Here is a 13,116-nt window from a genome sequence, read left to right as displayed (position 1 = left end):
AGAAATGAAAGATGTTGTCCTGGACTAGTATGATATTTGAATGAGATATCACACAGAATGAAATATGTTTGCCAGGAACCAAGAGAGAAAGTTACAGCTTTCTGCCAGATGAAAGGCAGTTCAGTAGGCTGGCTGTGAGTATCCACAGGGGTAACCTTCAGTATATGATCCTTCTGCCTGACCACTCCCTCTCCCAGTCTAAGCAATTATTTAACCTACAGAACGTCTAACACCAGGAAAAGTAGTTCTTCATGTGGCATATATTGCCCAAGAGGAATTTTTTCACCTTATTTGAAATAGTCATAGAAGGCTGTTGAAGGTTCTGCCTTTCACTTGTCTTTTTCTTTTAACTTTTTTAGTCTTGAAGTGAGCAAGACTTTAAGTGCACTATTCAAATATGCTCACTAAAAACTAGGAAAGAAGAAATCAAGGACATCACCACCTCGAAGAACTTTATTCAAATTTGTATTCTATAGAGAAAGCTAGTGGAAAGGTTCATTCTGATTCATTTATTTATTTACTCTTATTACATAGTATTTTTATTAAAAATGAATTTGATTGTGAAGAGGGCAGATACATTGTAAAATCTGGTTGAAAAAGGGCCATTCTTCCTGAGAATGACCCTAATGGCCTGCCTCACGTACGGGAGCAGAAGTCCAGAAAAACACATTAGACAAAACCAGGCAGATGAACTGAAGGGTGAATCTTTTTTTAAAAGTGAAGAATTCCACATATTATTTCTGTGAAATTGTAATGTAGAAATACTGCTTTGAATAGAAGATCCTTTTTTCACCTCTGCCATTCTTCCTGTTCTTCTGTAGTGATCAGGAGCCAGTCATAACTCTGAGCTCACAGAGTATTTCGGATGTTAATTTTCTTCTGCTTGTTTATATTCTGTTGGGTAATTTTCCTGGTTTTATCTTAAAATACCATATAAATAAAAGCACTACATAAATATAATTTTTTTTTATGACTAAACCATTGCTGTCTTGAAAACAGTGAATGAGTCAATGAGGAAATGAAAGAAGAAAGGAAAAAGTATAAAGAGTTAGTTTTCCCTAATTTTCAAAGATAGTTTCAGAGTTTTGCTAGGTGGTGATTCTGAGATAAACCATGTTTCGAAACATGGGGTAGCTTCAGCTCCCATGGCATTCAACATGTTGGTGTTTTGAAATTAATCTGCACTACTTTGGCAGTTATATCTCCTGAGCGTTGTACATGATTTGCATTTTTTCTGGATTGACATAGAGGTGACCTGGCAAACACACTGACTAAATAGTTATATTTGTCACTAGAAAATATATTACTGTTTTAAGATGAGGAATATGTCCCTAGATTTTAGCAGAAAGACCAGTTTCCAAGATCTGAAAGAATATACTAAAGGAAGGATTATCCTCAACATGTCCAACTTCTTTTATTCTTTCCATAAGCCTCTGCTACTGAACTCTTCTGGAAGCAGAGTACAGATGCAGATAGATATTTGGTCTCACCAGAACAGAGTTGTGAGATGTCAAATGCTGGCCTTACTTTTCAGCCTGTATTGTTCATGCCTTCTTGCATCCTCTGCTTCAAACTCTAGTACAGTTTTGAGGATTGGTTTGGTTTCTATTACACTCTTGTGATCGATCCTCCTTGATCTCAAAGAGATGAAAGGCAATATGTGATGGCATTATTCACAGTTTGGACAATTACTTATAGAAGCACTTCAAAGCTGAGTGTAGATTTGACACTGTGTCCTGTGAACTGTTTTTTGTTCATGGTTTAAATATAACTCAGAACAGCCCAAATTACATGTGTAGTCATTATAAAAGATTCTTTAGCTCCAGATTGTAATCCAGAGCATATAAAAAGTGACTAGGATTAGATTGTATAAATAACAATGGCACTAAAACTCTACTTTTCAATATTAAGACCCAATTAAAGTTAAAAGAACCATTCTCAGTGACTTTGGTGTTGTAGGATTGAATTCTGTTTCTGAGAGCACAGAAGTTTAATATTTGACATAAATAGTCATTGCATTTTACAGAGGAAACAATAGAACAAATATTTGAAAAATGAAGGAATAACAAAATGAAAAAGGCTATATGCCATGAAAAAGAATCCCTAAGTCTCCAGAGTTTTTTAATGAGCTGCAAAATCAAAGGGGGAAAAAAAACCCTGTAAGAGTAGTCTCTCACAGGATAAATGCATTGTGAATCAGAATAAAAAGTGCCTGATCCTAATGGATGAATGGAAACAGCTAATAATATGAAAGTTTTATTACTAAAATTCAGAAAGAAAACCCCAAACCTGAATTCACATCTCCTTCTTGTTGAAGAATGGTATCAGGGATAATTGTGTTTAAAAATTTAAAAATTAGTTTTAAACAGGAAGTTAAAATGAATTTATTTCTGTGAGGTGTAGCAAAAAATAGAAAGGTCCGTGTATGTTTTATGTGGTTGTGAAACTTGAAGTAATATAGTCTTTTTGAGGCGAACACTGGAAATAAAGTATGGAGGATATAAGTATGAAGTATAAAAGATATCTTCAGATGAACTTAAGTGTGTTAAATCACCTATGTATGTGATTTACACATATGTGTAAAGCTACATTGTACTCCTCAGTATTTATGAAATCAACTCCTTCACTTGGCTTTAGAAAGAAATATTAATGTAGTATGTCTGTAGCTGTTTATGTAAACCATACAATCAAATTCTATGATTTTATTTACTTTGTAATTCCTCTCAGATTGTTGTCTTTTTCTCTTAGTGGAAAATATCAGTAGAAATGGATCTTGGTTTTTAGCCGAAGGTGTTGGTAAATCTGTCATAAACTTTTCCTTAGTTATAATTTATGACTGTTTATGGGAAAGAACTGGACAGAAGTTTCTTGAGCTTAATGCTGTGAAAATCTCTGGGGAAAACATAGTAGAAGAGCACATATTTGTCAATCAATTATGTCTTTATTTTTGTTGGACAAAGCAAACATCACTATGGTATATTTTTGTAATATGCTACACAGTTGTAGGAGATGTGCTTACTGATAAATCAGTTATCTTTTTTTTGTCTTGCATATTTATACCTTTGAATCATGCTTTACTATTTTCATTGATATTGTTTTCAACACTTAGAACACTGAAATACATTTTATAGGCTGCAAAAGAAATAACACAATTAATATTAAATTCATAAATGGCAAATGCTGGGCTAGGAAAATACTTGTGAGAAAAGTTTCAACGTCAATATTAACAGTAAAGAACTTTAATTTGGCTATGGTACAACTATAAAACAAAACAATTCAATCCATGTACTGTTAAGGGATTCTTGTACCAAAAAATGACTGCACCCTTGAGTGTTATCTCTCATGTTTCTTTTTTTTTTTTTTTAATTTCTATCACAAACTATGTCATGAGAGAGGTAAAAATTCAAATAGTTAGGATGTAGGCTTGGCCTGAAATCTGATATTAGAGCTCAGATCATATTCACTGATAATGTAAGACATTTAGATACTCAGGTAATTAATGGACACATTATTGTACACATCAGTGAAGTTGATTGACATTTAAATTGTACAAGAAGTGGAAATCTACATCTCTCTCAGCTGTATGGATTCTTTTGGAAATAGAGGGGGAAAAAAATTCTTCTGAACTTTGCTTTTTATATATCTTTATATATCAGCAAAGTTGAAAACACATCTTTTGCAAATATGGAGTTCACCTCTGGCTGGATTGTATACCCAGGCCTGGAAAAGAAGAGAAAAACTCTCATCTGAAAATCTAAAAATCTAATTTGCATAGTGCAATTGAAAAGTAAATTTAAAGAGGACAGGGAGGAATAATATCTATTTTCACTGAAAGTTTTTGGCCAGATTTTCTCCCTTTTTCATAGCTATTCATTTTGACCATTCTGCCCATATTTAAATGATTATCTTTGGGATTTGATTTGCTACAGTCTGCTTCTGGAATAGTTTTTTTTTAGTGAAAATTGTTTGAATCAACCATTCAGTGGTTATCAGCATAAGAGTAATCACTGAGAAGAGCTAAGTTAGTGGGTTGTAGGTAATTGTTATAGTTAAAGAATGTGATGCATTTTATTTGTTGCATGCCTTTACAGTTTATTTATATGGATTTCCTAACATATATGACCACTCAAGAGAGGAGGTGTAGTGAAAAGAATAATATATATTTATCATTAATTGAAATGGTAAGGAGGGGAAAAATGGTAAAGAGACATTATCTTTAATAGTGAGGGCATAGAATTTATCCAGATTTATTAAATAAAGGAATGAAACCCTAAACATACTGTAATCAAGTAATAGGGAACTCCTGAAGCAGGGAATCAAAGACCCCTTTTAAGACATGAAAATAAAATAAAAATTTATTATTTTTAAAAGCATGGTCAGATTGGAAGCAGAAAGAGTGATCTTCAAGCCACCAAATTATATGACCAGTACCTGAAGTAACCTTTCAAAATAGCTGGAATATGATCCTTTTGTCTCTCAGAAGTTCAAAGGGCTTGGAAGACCTTGTTCGCCAATCTAAGGCTGTACAAAGTCCTGTTTACACAAACTACACAGTAAGGTATCCAAAGTTAGAATAATTTTACAGGGTCAGAAATCAGTACAATTTGAAATATTTTATGAATGGGAGAAAAGTAGTCCAGTTTTATAAATTAGACATTTTCTAAAGAATGAACCCCAGCCTCTTTGCTGCTGAAATAAGAACCTGAATGACTGAGCCCTGTAAGTCAAGCCAAATCCTTCAGCAGTATTTACTTACTGTGTGGGAGTGATTTACTTCTCTCACTTATCAGAATATATTGAAAGAACATGTGGTAAAAAACCTCAATGACTTATAAGAAAAAATAAGTCATATACAGGTTGAGTTTGAACCAAAGTCTAAATTTTGTTTTTATGAAAGAAAACTGAATTCTGCCTTAGGTTCTAGAGACACCAGTTGGCAACTAATTCTGTCACCCCTCTTCATTCCAACCATTACTTTAGTTTCCAAATTATTCCATTACATCAAAAATAAAAGTACTTAATTGAAGAAATAAATACATGTAGGATTCACTTTTTTAACCCCAAATTTTAATGAAAACTTTCCTATTTCAGTTCGACTCAATGAAAGCAAGTTTGACAGAATCAGGCACCTACATCTGGACATAAAATACTCAATTAGGCAAAAACAGCATACAAAGCTGTTCATGTTCTTTATGCCTTTAAGTACCTTAGGTCTGTATTTTTTCAAAGTTTGGCAGTCTTTTGTAATAACTTGGGTCTATTAACAATGTTGGAATAAAATTACAGGAATTTGAGAAGCAGGGGATGCATCTTATTTACAGAACAAAATCAAACCCACAAAAAACCCCCCCACAACCCACAAATACTGTTGATCTGATTTGTTTAAAATAAAACAGTACAATACAGCATCTCCAAAGGTGTTTTGAGTATGATTGCTCTGCAGGTAGCAGTTCTGATATGTCACTTGAAAACACAGTCTGTAGGACACTTTAAAAGAGACTTTGCAAGAGTTATCAAAAGTAAACTGATTTTATCAGTGCACTATATGACTTTGCTCATTCATGCAGGCTGCGTTAGAGAAGGAATGGCTAACTCTAGATTCCACCCGTTTCCCTTCAAAAACACTCCTGCTCTCAAACCAGCTGCACTGGCCAAAGGTAACATGTCACAGAAACATCTTAGTCTTCAGTCTTTATTCATTCCTTAAGGATATGCTATTCTGGGGTGATTAATACGACAATCTAGTGACTTGAAAAACACAATTACTTTTAGAAGTCTCAGACTTCCTCCTCATCTCCAGATGCAATTTTTCTTTTAGATTTTCTTTCATTTGCCCAGTTTTTCTTTATTTTGGATTTATTTCAACACTTTACTTCACAGTAGCAGAAAAAAAGATGATGTGCTTCATCTGCACATTTGGCAATGGATTAAAAATTGCTAGTTGACAAACTACTTTAAAAGTACTACAATCTGCATTATATGACAACAGCTGAGTGTTTTCAGAACAGCTAAAGGTCATCGAACTGTAATGTCTGCTAGTTATTTGATAAACTTTGAAGTTTTAGCTTTTTGTTTTGGTAGAGTTTTCTATTCTTGTTACAAGCACAGTATTACTGGTGTTTTATTTACTACAATTAAGACAAAGGGGTCTTATAAATGTATAACTCATTATATTTTGGGACGTTAAGTGTAACTAAAGTCACCTTTTTGTCCTAGTTAGTTGAAAGTAATGGGCGTATCAACATTAAGAATCATTTCAGTTATAGTAATAGCCTCTGCAAACTCCAGTGCAGGTTTTCCTGCACATTTTAAACTCAAGCTTACAGGGACCGTCAGCTGCATCCTTTTCTTTGTCTTAGAAGTTTTCTAGGCCTTCAGATTCCAGTGAACATTCAAATAGTTTGCCATTGTCACCCCAAGAAGTTTGGCAGTGTGCTAACAGACCACATTCATACTCAGCAGAAAATATCCATTTTCACAGCAGGTAAGTTAAATAATGTATTTTTTAAATTATATTTAGTTCATTTGGGTTTGACAAAAGTTAAAAGGAGAAAAAGAGCCTATTTTCTGATGCTTTTGCTACTTTTGGTTAATGTGATATTACTGGTGTTAAAATGTATTTACTTGCTAAAACCAAATATATTAAATTCAGTTATTTTTCATTGACTAAGGATTAAGAATATAAGAATATATATGTTTCATTTTATTTATCTAGGTTTGACTAGAAACCATAAAACTTCTATTTTTTCACATATATGACAAGATATACATTGAAATAGAGATTTTGAAGACTAGATAAAGATTAAAAGAGATTTCTTGTACAGCTGTGTTCTGTGAAAGGGCTGAAATATGCCTCTAGTAATTGAAATATAAACATTTCAAATTGATGGCAGACTTTTATTACTCCACAAGATAAAACCTCCATGGAATATTAAAAGAGATTTTTTTTTATCGTTTCCAAGCTTCAAAAGTGCCTTTAAAAGGCACAAACAAGTTGCAGAATAACAAAGACTCCAAAATAGTCACCCGAGACCCTTGCTTATTTACCTACTTTTCAGTACTGCTCTTATACTTTGTTTCCAGGTCAGGGACGGGAATAATGTCACAGCTTTCTGACTGGAAGGAAAAAAAGAAATTTTTATTTACGTCTGAAAAAGAAGAGAAAATTTCAGAAGAATGGTATGTTAAGCTATTTTGCCTACCTAGTGATTTCTGGAATAGGTATAGTATACTTGGCTGCTGGTGCTTGCTTTTTCTAAGTTCCTCCTTTCAAGAATATCTGTTTTCTACCAAAGTAAAAATTATTGTAATTACTTTTACAAGTGCCTGGGAAACCATCTTAATTAGTTGCAATAATGTAATGTTAAGAATTGCAGCTATCTCTGTAATTCAGAAAGTTTCATGCCATGCATAAGTACTACACACTGGTATTCTTTTTGAAAAGTGTATTATACAATAATATGCAGCTGGTGTAACATAATACATGTGAAATATTTAGTAAGTTATTTTCTTTCCCTAGGGGTTTTAAGGATATTTCTACTGCACAGCTAATGCTGAAGAGGGCCCATAAAATGAAGCCTAAAAAATATAGTAATAAAAGTTTAGGTAAGTCAAGAGTTAAAATAATGGTTACATTGATGTAATTTTTCCATTCTTAAATCTCAAAGTAGTGTCTCTTTTAAAAGTTTGCTTGTACAACATTAAACATTAATTTGAATAAAGCTGGAGTGTTATTCACTAAAAACAATTTAAATCAATTTGTTACAATGACAAAATACTCAGATTTTAAAAAAGATTCTACTGGATTTTGAAGTTGAATATTTGATGGCTATGCGAAACAGAAATTTTGTTTCTTCCTGTTTATGTGTCTCTTTTTCTAGATGTGAAGTTTATATTTCTGCATTTCACGCTTCTTATATTTTCCTCTTGGGGAAATCTTAGGTTAAAATTATTGACTTGTGCAAGAACTATTTATGAAAATGACAGTTTGACACATATGAAATAAAGTCATATTTCTTAAATATTCAATGTGGAAATAGATAAAGCTTATCTAGCTTCTCTGTAAGTGTCTTCTGGTTCTTCTCTGATACTTCTTATGTCAATGAACCTTTCTTGGAATCATTAATTGTTAGTATGATATGCTAATATAAATGTTACTGGAATATATTAATAAAAATACTAGTCAGATATTGCTAGTATAAGAAACATTTAAATACGTAAGAGCCTGGTTGACAATAGGACCTAACATTAAAGGTCTTTGGAAAATGTACCCTTATTTACATATATTTTGTATCACAAACTACAGTTAATTTTCCTCTTTTGCATAACTTTGCACAACTCTTCTGTATGAAGTTTTGAAATTACTGAAAGACACTTTGCTTTTGGAAGGAAAAAAATTCAACCTACAGATATAGTTATGCAAAGTGTTTCTCTGTATAATTTTTCTACTTTAAATACCATGCCTAAGACTAAGACTAAATATGACAAAAAAGATCTGTAATCAAAAAAAAAATAAAAGGGGAGAGAGAAAAAACCCCATGTAATCAGCCAACCGTTCTTTGTGGAAAAGAGAATATGTGGATAAGAGATTAAAGTTATTATATTTAAATCTTGATAGCTTTCCATGGTACCCTACCATGTTACCTTATTAAAAAAAAAGTAATAAGTATCTTATGTGCAGCTGAAGTTTTTTTTTACATATATTCCATTTTGTGGCCTCTGTATAATTTTTCAATGAATAGAGCTTATTAGGTTATATCATCTTTTTTCCATATGCTCTCTGTTTTATGTTAGTAGGAATTAATCCTGTCATAAATGTCTGATTGAGCATATCAAATTTGCTATCCTATTTTTGTTGTAGTTCTAATGGATTTTTTGGATATGTTTATATTCACTTTGTTCAGATTATTCAATATGGTGTATGGGTGAGTTTTTTAATGTATCACTTGGAATATTCTCAAGGTATATCACTAGTTTTAAAAAAAATAAAATAATGTTTGCCCAATGTTTTTATAGTTTCAAATTTTCTCTTCTTGAAACTACCTCATATAGAATGTTTTTGTTTTTCTGAGTATTATGTCAAGTACAAAAATAACCTGTATGTATAATTTATCTATATGTAGTTCTCTGTCAGTCATTAAAATCACAGGGTTTTTTTCAGATGAGCAGGAATAATAGTTTTTAGAGCCAAAAAATATGACTGAAAATATTCTACTCCATCCCAAAGATTATCAAGCCACCTATTCTTTCTCATACAGCACACTGACAAAGTCAGTCCTTCCTTGGTCAGTAAGGACCAAATGGATATTATCAATTAAAACGACTATTTTTATATTATGCTGATCTTAGAACTCAGATGTTGTACTAAAACAATGATCCCAATCAAATATTCCTCATGTGAAAAGAATCTCCACAAACATAATTATGTTTTACATCAGCTACAGCCTCTGAAGTGGTGATAGTAAGTCAGGGTCTTTTTGAGGGTCTGGTTGAACAGAGGGGCTTTACAGCATTTAAATTAGAGTACATATACCTTATCCTGAGGCTAGCCAGCTCCAGATCAGGAAACTGTAACCAGACCCATTAGGATGCCGGTATCTTTCTTGGATCTCTGTGTGGTACAGCTCGTGGTGGATTACTTGTAGCAAGTCCAGTATAAATAGGGAGAGAGTTCACAATCTTAGGCAATTGCTGTGAGTTTAACCATACCAAAGTAAGAACTCCGTAGAGTTCCTTTATTCTTTCTAATATTTAAAAGCAGATTGAAATTGATCTGAATAAGTAGATGTCAACATTGTCTTTTAATGTTTCCGTAGAAATTACCATCCTGTTGCCTTCATCTTCACTGAAATGAGGTTTATTTATCTTGTACTTACTGAAGTTGCATATGAAATGTCGTAGTTTTAGCATTATTATTTCTGTTCTTTCTTTTGAATTTCCAGGTCTTCAGTTATAATTTCAACTGTTTCCTTTTTAGCTTTCTGATTTAGAATAGTTGAAGGTATGGTAACTATGATAAAATAATTTTGTTAGTGATAAAGTTTCATACTCACTAGAAAGTAACTAACCAGCATCCACTTAAAAGTGGATATTATAAGGTATAAAGAAGCAATTTTTCATGTTATATTCATTTAGTACTACACATCTGACTTAGAAGCAAAACTTTAAGTTCTGAGAAAAAGCAAAGCAACAACTGTAAAGGTTCTAGACATAAATAAATTATAAGCTATTAACAAATAAACTGATAGCTTTTATGATGAGATTTCAGCATAATCCCAAGCATCTTTTATGTGCTATTGATCATTCTGTGGTAAGGATCTGATTACTTGTGGGTAATGATAAGGTATTGATGGATTTTCTAGGAACAAATTAGCTGTCAGAGTATGTTGTCTGCTTCCACATGCTATCGAAGTCCTTTACCTTAAACCTGAGATTCACAAATGCAAAGTGTTAAATCAGCTTGCATTCAGAGAGTTTTACAGTTGCTCTTTAATGTTGTCAAGATGTCTGCTGGATTGGAACTTCAACTGGACAGCCATGAACAGCTTTGATTCTTAACATACTCAGGTGTGGGAATTTATTCCTTTTCATTTTACATCTAAAACATTTGTCTTCTCCTAGTGCAACAGTGATGAGATTCATTTGATAATTACAGAAATTTGATAATTACAGAAATCCGCATCTGAGCTAGTCATCTAAACTTCTATGAAAAGAAGTTTCCTCTTAAAACATAATTAAAAAACAGGCTACTTGAGTCTCACTGTTAAAGCACTTATGGTTCTCCATTGCCTAGACACAAAACCTAGAGTGACTTGCTGAAGGACAGAGTTAAAATGTAGATGTGTAGAAGTAACTGAGAAGTATCTTACCTCATATGTCTGGCCACATACTTTCTCAGTAGAGAAAAAAAAATGGAAAATACTAGCAAGTGCACTGAATCCTGTGGTTTGTATTACAAGGAAGAGCTTAAAGTAGCATAACCTTATAATAGGGAGTGATTCAGTTAAGGCTTATATTGCAGCAGACCAGTCCCACCAAGTAATGGCCTTAAGGTCTGTTATGCCTTAATCCACTACAGTTATGTATGCTTGTTTATGTAGTTAAATAAAGTTGGGGCCTATATTTTAATAATACCAAATGTATTCTATTTTTACTATACAGTAAGATAATACAAAAAGTGCGGGCAAGGAACCAGAAAATTTTCAGCCAAGTAAAACTGGCATAATGTCAGAAATATTTCTGTTTATCATGGGTGCATAAAACTCTATACAAATTCTAATTCAAAATCTAAATAAAGCAGTCATTAATGCACCTCACTGTGCTTTAACATTAAGTGTCTGTGACTCATAACAATCCTAGCTTCCTAAAGATGTCTTGGCACAGCAGTACAGAATTTCTTGCTTAACTTGGAATTTCCTTGTTTCTGTGAATTTTATATTAGCCGCTGAAAGTTCACTTCTTTTTCTTTTAAGATGGCTGAAAGCCATGTCTTACTTTCAACTTGTCTCTCTTACACTGCTGTAGTACTTCTTGTTTAACCTTTTACTCTCCAAAAAAATATTCTCTTGTCAGTGCATCAGGCCCACCCAGCACAGGTTTAGAAAAGGCAGGTCCTGCTTTTATGACCAGGTAACCTGCCTGGTGGATGAGCGAAAGGCTGTGGTTGTAGTCTACCTGGAGTTCAGTAATGTCTTTGATACTCTCTCCCACAGCATTTTCCAGGAGAAGCTGGTTGCCCATGGCTTGGACAGGTGCACCCTTTGCTGGATTAAAAACTGGCTGAATGACTGTGGTGAATGGTGCCACATCCAGTTGGCTGGACAGTCACTAGTGATGTCCCCCAGGGATCAGTGTTGGGCCCAGTCATGTTTAATATCTTTACTGATGATCTGGATGAAGGGATCACAGGCACCCTCACTAAGTTCACAGATGACACTAAGTTGGGTTAAAGTGTTGATCTCCTGGAGGGTAGGAAGACTCTGCAGAGGGATCTGGACAGGCTGGATCGATGGGCCGAGGCCAGTGGTATGGGATTCAAAAGGCCAAGTGCCAGGTCCTGCACTTGGGTCACCACAACCCATGCAGAGCTACAGGCTTGGGGAAGAGTGGCTGGAAAGCTGCCCAGCAGAAAAGGCTCTGCGGATGCTGGTCGACAGCCAGCTGAACATAAACCAGCTGTGTGCCCAGGTGGCCAAGAAAACCAAGGGCATCAAGAATAGCATGGCCAGGAGGACCAGGGAAGTGATTGTCTTTTACTACAGGAAAGACAGCAAGGTGCTGGAGCGTGTCCAGAGAAGGGCAACAAAACTGGTGAAGAGTCTAGAGAGTAAGTCATATGAGGAGAGGCTGAGGGAGGTGGGGTTATTTAGCCTGGAGAAAAGAAGTCTCAGGAGAGACCTTATTGATCTCTACAACTACTTGAAAGGAGGTTGTAGCCAGGTGGGGGTCAGCCTCTTCTCCCAGGCAACAAATGACAGGCAAGAGGAAATGGCCTCAAGTGTTGCCAGGAGAGGTTTAGGCTGGACATCAGGAAAAGTTTTTTCACTGAAAGGTATTTAAGCATTGGAGCAGGCTGCACAGGGATTTGGAGGAGTCACTGTCCCTTGAAGTATTCAAGGAATGATTGGATGTGGCACTTAGTGCTATGCTTTAGTTGGCATGTTGGTGTTCAGTCAAAGGTTGCACTTGATGATTTTGGATGTCTTTTCCAACCTTAATGATTCTATGATTCTATGGTAATTCTTGATGCCACATAGGTTGGAGACAAAAAAAAAGGAAGGTAAAAAGCAGCTGAAGTGGGCCTTCTGGTGTTCACTAGAAGCAGAGCACAATAAAAAAGATATGTCACAGAGGTCAGCAAATATTTTTTAGTTTGTGATTAGAATTTCAGACAGCAATGCAATCCTAATTAAAAAATGAAATAAAGAAAACCCAACCAAAAACTTAACCCACCTCAGTCAAAACCCACAAGCCCGAAACAGATGATCTGACTTAACAACGGTCAGGATAAAAATTTGGGGTATATTATTAATCCTTGTTACACGTTACATAAATGACCATTGTTGTAAATTTTCTTAGTAGCAGAAAGAAAACTACTTTTGTTGTGACTGTCTATTC

General features: G+C 34.3%; 1 protein-coding gene across 7 annotated transcripts in view; it reads left to right on the top strand.

Annotated features, from left to right (window-relative positions):
* The window catches only part of LRRIQ1 (leucine rich repeats and IQ motif containing 1), a 110,874-nt gene that overhangs the window by 48,172 nt on the left and 49,586 nt on the right, over nucleotides 1–13,116 (top strand). For 5 of the 7 annotated variants that reach the window (XM_051770025.1, XM_051770024.1, XM_051770026.1 and 2 more), the window contains exons 19-22: nucleotides 5,568–5,657; nucleotides 6,360–6,484; nucleotides 7,084–7,179; nucleotides 7,520–7,605. In XM_051770025.1, coding sequence (XP_051625985.1) covers nucleotides 5,568–5,657; nucleotides 6,360–6,484; nucleotides 7,084–7,179; nucleotides 7,520–7,605 — 397 coding nt within the window. The remainder of the gene's footprint in view (nucleotides 1–5,567; nucleotides 5,658–6,359; nucleotides 6,485–7,083; nucleotides 7,180–7,519; nucleotides 7,606–13,116) is intronic. The other 2 variants (XM_051770028.1, XM_051770027.1) reach the window with 2 other exon arrangements.

This window comes from Manacus candei, unplaced genomic scaffold (assembly GCF_025592945.1).
Source record: "Manacus candei isolate 608988 ecotype Guabito, Panama unplaced genomic scaffold, ASM2559294v1 h1tg000114l, whole genome shotgun sequence".
Taxonomy (NCBI): Eukaryota; Metazoa; Chordata; class Aves; order Passeriformes; family Pipridae; genus Manacus; species Manacus candei.
This window is presented reverse-complemented; position numbering and strand designations above follow the sequence as displayed.